At 48.6% G+C, this 7,234-nt stretch overlaps 1 protein-coding gene across 1 annotated transcript; it reads left to right on the top strand.

The window, feature by feature from the left end:
• The first annotated feature begins 235 nt into the window (after positions 1-235).
• On the top strand, positions 236-6,042 carry LOC108394872 (immunoglobulin superfamily member 1). Its single transcript, XM_017656715.3, has 11 exons — positions 236-327; positions 424-456; positions 833-1,123; positions 1,421-1,699; positions 2,308-2,595; positions 3,381-3,668; positions 3,860-4,147; positions 4,333-4,620; positions 4,743-5,021; positions 5,368-5,482; positions 5,627-6,042. Exons 1-11 carry the CDS (start codon positions 294-296, stop codon positions 5,727-5,729), a joined length of 2,286 nt encoding a protein of 761 aa, XP_017512204.1. The 5' UTR covers positions 236-293; the 3' UTR covers positions 5,730-6,042.
• The last annotated feature ends 1,192 nt before the right edge of the window (positions 6,043-7,234 follow it).

Genomic DNA, 7,234 nt, shown 5'->3' with positions numbered 1-7,234 from the left:
GAGCTGACATCTGATACAGGCTGGGGAGGGGGAGGGGGCGGGGGCACGAGGGTCATGAAAGAGCAGGAGGTTTGTAGGTGGTGAGGCCCTCAAAAAGAAAAGTCATCGATGTCAGAAAAGATTATATCCCATTATCCTGGCCATATCCAATCCCTATTGGGTGGTGAGGAAGCCAATGACATAAATTGCCGCCCCCTTCTCTCCGCCCTCCCCTTAATCTCAGCAACTCCTCTCATCTCTTTTCTGGTCTCACTAGAGAAGCCTGGTTGCTAGGAACAGCTCAAGGGGTCACCATGTTCTTCATAGTCACGGCCCTTCTCTGCTGTGGTGAGTACAGGGGGGTGGGAAAGGGGCCTGGACAGAAGGCCGGGGAGAAGTCCCGTGGGGGAGGGGACAGAGCCCTGGCAGCAATTTCTTTTGCAGGACTGTGCAATGGGGTATTGACAGAAGAGACTGGTGAGTTTTGCCTGCTCCAGACTGGGACATTCCTCCCTGGAGATCCGAAATAACTACAGCGTGTCAGTGTCCGTGGCCAGGGCGTGACTGGTTGGGAGAGAAGGACAGCCAGGAAGGGGCACTTGCTAAAGCTGCTGGCAAATTCAGCCTCTAACTCTGCTTTTCTGCCTGCAAAATTTCCCCCAAGCTTCTGCACTTTTCTGAGACTCAGCTGAGACCTCAGCTTCTCTTTTTCCCCAGCACCTGTGGAAGGAAAGAGTTTGGATTTGGGTTGAAAGGGGACGTGGGCAGTGTGATCTGGGTAGGGAGTTCGAGGGTAAGGAAAGGGAGAGAACTGGGGGAGGGAGGATGGCTTCATTAACTCTGCTGTTTCTAGAAATAATCATGCCAACCCCTAAGCCTGAGCTCTGGGCAGAGACCAACTTCCCTCTGGCCCCGTGGAAGAACTTAACCCTCTGGTGCAGAAGCCCTTCTAGCTCAACTAAGGAGTTTGTGTTGCTGAAGGACGGGACCGGGTGGATCGCAACTCGCCCGGCCTCAGTGCGGGTCCGGGCTGCCTTTCCCCTTGGCGCTCTGACCCAGAGCCACATCGGGAGTTACCACTGCCATTCGTGGGAGGAGATGGCTGTGTCGGAGCCCAGCGAGGCACTTGAGCTAGTAGGGAGAGGTAAGACAAGGCAGTGGGTCCTCCTGGAATGATCCCCAGTGTCCCTGGAGCGCCAACACTCTTCCTGGTGGCGGGGGAGTGCAGAGATCGCGAGCCTAACGGGCAAGTGCCGCCAGTAGGAGAGGAAGGGCACTGAGGTGGGGGAGGGGGAGGGGAAGGGAGTGAGACGACACTGACGGGAAGAGCCAAAGACCAGTCCGGGATGTATTTCTTTTTTGCTGACAAAGTGACTCCAAGTTTTCCATGTGGGCACCTCCAAACTTCGGACTCCTTGTCTACTCCCATTTTGTTTTCCAGACATCCTTCCCAAACCTGTCCTTTCGGCATCGCCCCCAGTCAGGGGCCAGAAACTGCAAATTCGGTGCAAAGGATGGCTGGCAGGCATGGGCTTTACTCTATATAAGGAGGGAATGCAGGAACCTGTCCAGCAACTTGGTGCTGTTGGGAGAGAAGCCTTCTTTACAATCCAAAGAATGGAGCATAAAGATGAAGGCAATTATAGCTGCCGCACTCACACTAAAAGGCACCCCTTCAAGTGGTCTGAGACCAGTGAGCCCCTGGAGCTTGTCATAAAAGGTAGAGCTGAAAAAAAGTGTGTGAGGGAGGAGACGGGAGGCAAAGCTCAGACACTCCTCTCCCCACAGCAAACTTTGCTGCTGGTCCTAGGAGCCTGTGTCCAATCTTAGAGCCAGGCAGGCGTGGCACTGGGAGTGCCCGGGACTCTGGCTGCACGATATTAATAGCCCTAATCGTTATTAATAGCTGAGGTTTGTGGAGGGTGATTTAATTTGTCTAATTATTTTCATATCAATTATCTCATTTAGCCAGCAAGCAAATATTCAATGGAGGTGGAGCAGGTACCATTTCCCCTTCTTGCCTAGATGGGCAAACTGTGGCTCAGGGAACTAGCAGAGCCCCAATAAATGACAATTCACTCTTTTAGCTAACCTCCATTGACTGCCCTGTTGTCCTGATGACAGTGAGGATTCAGGTGTAGGAGGTGAGGGATGGGAGTGAAGGGTCCTTCTGCAAAGTGGACTTGCCTTGATTTTTAAATGCATCTACTTCTGGATGAAATACTATAAAACACAAAGCAGCTTCCTGGAACCAAAATTTGCTATATCAGCTATCTTTCTTTTTTCTCAGGTTGTGTTGTGTTTTGTGTTTTGCTTCTTGCATTCTAGAAATGTACCCCAAGCCCTTCTTCAAGACACAGGCCAGCCCTGTGATCTCTCCTGGTGCCCGAGTGACTTTCAATTGCTCCACCCCCCACCAGTACATGAGCTTAATTCTTTACAAAGATGGAAGTGAAATAGCATCCAGTGACAGGTCTTGGGCGAGTCCAGGGGCCAGTGCAGCACACTTTTTGATCACTTCGGTTGGCATTGGTGATGGAGGGAATTACAGCTGCCGCTACCATGACTTTGCCATCTGGTCCGAGCCTAGTGACCCCGTGGAGCTCGTGGTGACAGGTCAGCAACTGGGAAATGCAGGTGGAAGCAGTACTGACCCTGGGACAGGGGATGGAAGGGCTGTCAGGGAGAGGAAAAGTACCTTTTCTAAACTCACCAAGAAAGTGCTTAGGAGAGTGCCTGGTACATGGTGAGCAGTCCACAAGAGGCAGCTGCTTATATTCTTATTAATATAGGAAGAAGAGACAAAGGAGAGGGAGGAGGCAAGTAACTCACTTCTGGGGAAAGAAGTGAGGCCAACAAGGGTGTCCAGTCCCCAGGGCCAAGCTCGCGTTGCCCTATTTCTGAGATCTTTTCATGGCTTGGCCTTCAGCTTTAGGCTCAGTGTCCACTTTTTCTTTGCGTGGGCTGTCAGAGATTGGTGGGCTGGACGGCCCTCAGGAAAAGTGCAAAGACTTTGAAATGTCACCTGCATATTATGCAGCTATTACAAATGATAGTTTTCAAGGGTTATTTAGCATCATAGGAAAATGTTTACAATATAAAATTGAGTGAAAAATATTAAAACTACACAACTGTGCATACAATAGGATCCCAATTATGCAAATAGTTATATTTTTTCTATACATGACATGGGCATGTACAGAAAGAAAAGAAAAGAAATATATTAAAAAATGTATAAAAAATAGTTATCTTTGAGGAGAATTATATTTCCTTCACTAACTTTTTCTGTATTTTCTAATTTTCTACAATGAACATGTACCGTTTCTTATAATAACACTAAAAAAGAAATTTTCAGAATATTGGAGCAGGCCTCTCTCACATTGTGGTATCTTTAATTTCAGAATTCTACCCCAAACCCACTCTCCTGGCACAGCCGGGTCCTGTGGTACTTCCTGGGAAGAATGTGAAACTGCATTGCCAAGGGGCTTTCCAAGGCATGAGGTTTGCCCTCTTGCAGGAGGGAACCCAAGTTCCCTTACAGTTCCAGAGTGCCTCAGGGAACTCAGCTGACTTCCTTCTTCACACTGTTGGAGCACAGGACTCTGGGAACTACAGCTGTGTCTACTATGAGACAACCATGTCAAACAGGGGGTCATATCTCAGCAAGCCCATTATGATCTGGGTGACTGGTAAGGACAGACAAGACATGGGACTGGGGCAGAGACAAGTGGAGTAGGGGTTAGGGAGGGCAATCCCTCTTGGAGGGCTAGGCTGGGCCTTGGAGGAGAACAACTGTGTCCAGAAGGAGAAAGATAAAGGGTTAATTCAGCGAGTGACATGTTTCCAGACTGACCACTTTACATCTTTGGTCTCTTCCTAGACACATTCCCCAAGCCATGGTTGTTTGCTGAGCCCAGTTCTGTGGTTCATATGGGGAAGAATGTTACTCTCTGGTGCCAAGGGCCAGTGCATGGAGTAGGGTACATTCTGCACAAAGAGAGAGAAGCCACTTCAATGCAGCTCTGGGGATCCACCAGTAATGATGGGGCATTCCCCATCACCAATATATCTCGTACTAGCATAGGGCGTTATAGCTGCTGCTACCACCCTGACTGGACCACTCCTATCAAGCTACAGCCTAGCAACACCCTGGAACTCATGGTCACAGGTAAGAGGAAGATGTTCTGGAGTGGGCATGGGAGTGTAGAAAGGAGGCACTAGCCTGGGAGATTGCACTTGGAAGAGTTCAAGGAGAGGCAGGCAATAGTCTTTCTTCTTTATTGAACAGAGACCCTGGGGATGATGCACTGGCAAGTGGACTCCTCTCTCTAACCAGGAGTTAATTTCTTCTAGGTTTGCTCCCCAAACCTAGCCTATCAGCCCAGCCTGGTCCTATTGTGGCCCCTGGAGAAAATATGACTCTACAGTGCCAAGGGGAGCAGCCAGACTCAACATTTGTCTTATTGAAGGAGGGTACTCAAGAGCCCTTAGAGCAACAGAGGCCAAGTGGGTACAGGGCTGACTTCTGGATGCCAGCAGTGAGAGGTGAAGATTCTGGAATCTATAGCTGTGTTTATTATTTGGACTCTGCTCCCTTTGCAGCTTCTAATCACAGCGACTCCCTGGAGATCTGGGTAACTGGTAAGGCCCTGGAGACTTCAGTAAGAGTCTAGACTTTGTAGTTTTATAATAGTTATCCTAAAGGGGGTAAAAGGCTAGGGTCAGGGCTACTTCTTCTAACTCTGTGTCCTGGTTGGCTGCAGATAAGCCCCCTAAACCCTTCCTGTCAGCCTGGCCCAGCACCATGTTCAAGCTAGAAAAGGACATCACCCTTCAGTGCCGAGGACCACTGCCAGGTGTTGAATTTGTCCTGGAGCACGACGGAGAAGAATCACCTCAGCAATTCTCAGAGAATGGAGACTTCGTCATCAGCAACAGAGAAGGAAAAGGCATCGGCAACTACAGCTGCAGCTACCGCCTTCAGGGCAACCCGGACATCTGGTCAGAGCCTAGTGATTCCCTGGAGCTGATGGGGGCAGCAGGTGAGAGGATAATCCCTCCCTGTTTCTGGCATGATGCACCTGGGATTTCAGAGACAGCCCAAATATGGAGGGGGGAGGGTTTGGAGTCAGAGACCGCAATGTGGTTGCCTTTCTCCTAGGGCTGGTGAGGAGGTGGGACCTCAGATTCAGTCAAAGATAGGAAGCAGGAGACTTGCAAGGCTCTTTGACCCCCAAAAGCGCTGCCTGTGACCATCCCTCTGCAGTGACAGCCCAAGCCTGCCAAGTGACCCCTCAAGGAGGCCAGATGGAGGGCTAATAAGAGATCAAGGGGAACAAATGGGTGTTCACCCCTACAGCCTTGGTTTCTGCTCTTTGCTCATCATAGGGCCTGCTGCCCAGGAGTGCACTGTGGGGAACATTGTCCGAAGTGGCCTGATTGTGGTGGTGGTTGTAGCTTTGGGGGTGGTGCTAGCCATAGAGTGGCCTCGACTCCGAACCAGGTAAATGCCTCATATCTGTCAACCCAGGGCTGCTGGACGAACAATGGTCCGAATGCTCCTCTGGCACCTGGGCCCCTCAGTGCAACCTGTTTTCAGGTTGCTCCTTCTAGCTCCTCCCTCAGTCATGTCTTTTTCTCTATGCAGGGGCTCAGAGACAGATGGGAGAGGCCAGACCATAGCCCTTGAAGAGTGTAACCAAGAAGAAGACTCAGACTCCTGCACCAGTTCTCAGTCATCAATCTCTTAGTGAACTTCAGTGGAACTGCCAATCCCAATATAATCATCTCCTCATTTACAAGACCTTTCCTCTCCTCTCTTTTATCCTCAGAGATCTGCAAATCAGACTGGTTGTGCTGGGAGTCAGCCACATCTACTCTTCCTTGGCCACTAATCACCTGAGCTGGGTCAAGGGGATTCTGGGAGTTGAGAGCTCTACCAGGGTGAGATGTTTCCTGCAAAGAGATTCCCTACCCCTGTAACCCTTCACCATAGTAATCTACCGGTGCATGAAATTCTATTAAAAATGTGTTCTTCTGAATAAAGAGAGTATTCACAATTTAACTGCAGAAACTGTAGCAGTGGTTTTCCATTGGTGTGCTGTCCACTTACAATTTAGACAAAATGGTGTTAGGGCAGACATCCATGGCGGAATAAGAGAGCATGGGGTTGCTAATACAGAGAAAGGAGCTTAAGGATCGGGTGGGGGAAGAGGGAGGGCTCCAAAACAGTAGTTCCGAATTTGGTTTGAGACATGGTCACTGAAGATGTCCTATTGTCCTCCTACTACACTACTGAACAGATGGATGCATGGATGGATGGATGGATGGATGGATGGATGGATGGATGGAAGACAGTGTTCTCTCCAAGCTGAGCCTGAGGAGGGCAAACACTGAACATCCTTTTTACCATGTTACTTCTAGGTTTGTAGTACACCTGCTTTCAAACATCAGGATTAGCCTTATGCAGAACTTTGAAATTGAGGCCCTTACCTAACAATCACAGGGTGTATGTTAATTCACTCTTAAGTGTGAATGATTGGTAAAGGCTGAGAACTTTGTCCCTCCTTAAAAGAGCCCTGTTTTCCCAAAGGAATAAGTCTTTGGTGGTGGGATCCAAAGGGAGTAAGCAGGTGAGGTAGTTGGTTTGGATCAGGGAACCTCTTACTGGCTCCTCCCAAGACTCCAGATGGAGGCTGGCTCACATTCTGAGTACCTGATCTTCCCTGGATCAGCATGCCACTTGCCCCATGAGTGGGAATTCAGTACACATGAAGGAGATTGGATTGGGGGAGGAAGCTTACATAGTTCTTCACCTACGGGTCCTAGAGGAGGTCATGGCTCCTTCAAATCTGACCCTAAAGTTCCTTACTTCCAACACTATTTAATTCTAAATTCACACTGTTCAATAGAGGAGCAGTGTGCAAGGGAGTTGCACAGTAAGTTATTTATTCCTGGTTATAACAAAGTTTAGAAAGCAACTCCTGTATTCTTACATTAGGAAGCTTATTTATCAAGCAACTTAATGAAAAAAAAATCCCATTTCCTTTAAGCCTTACAGAATGAAACACTCTGAGTACTATGGACTAATTTGTACTAAGCTCTCTGGAATGTAGCAATACAAAGTCTTACTCTGATTTCCATTTGATGAGATTCTATTAGTTGCTTATACTAATTTCTTACAGTGCTTCTAAAAAATTGCTTTTCAAAAGACCTTTTACATTTGAATTTAGCAAAACCTAATTGTTGCCTTCTG

The sequence above is a fragment of the Manis javanica genome, chromosome X (genome assembly GCF_040802235.1).
Source record: "Manis javanica isolate MJ-LG chromosome X, MJ_LKY, whole genome shotgun sequence".
NCBI classification, from domain to species: domain Eukaryota; kingdom Metazoa; phylum Chordata; class Mammalia; order Pholidota; family Manidae; genus Manis; species Manis javanica.
The sequence above is the reverse complement of the archived record's forward strand: the minus strand, read 5'-3'. Positions and strand labels throughout refer to the sequence as shown.

Bases quoted from the DNA above. Each gene is read 5' to 3' on its own strand.
- LOC108394872 (XM_017656715.3), top strand. From the start codon at position 294: ATGTTCTTCATAGTCACGGCCCTTCTCTGCTGTG. The intron at 4,621-4,742 runs GTAAGGCCCTGG...GGTTGGCTGCAG, and splicing joins CCTGGAGATCTGGGTAACTG to ATAAGCCCCCTAAACCCTTC. The intron at 5,483-5,626 runs GTAAATGCCTCA...TTCTCTATGCAG, and splicing joins TGGCCTCGACTCCGAACCAG to GGGCTCAGAGACAGATGGGA.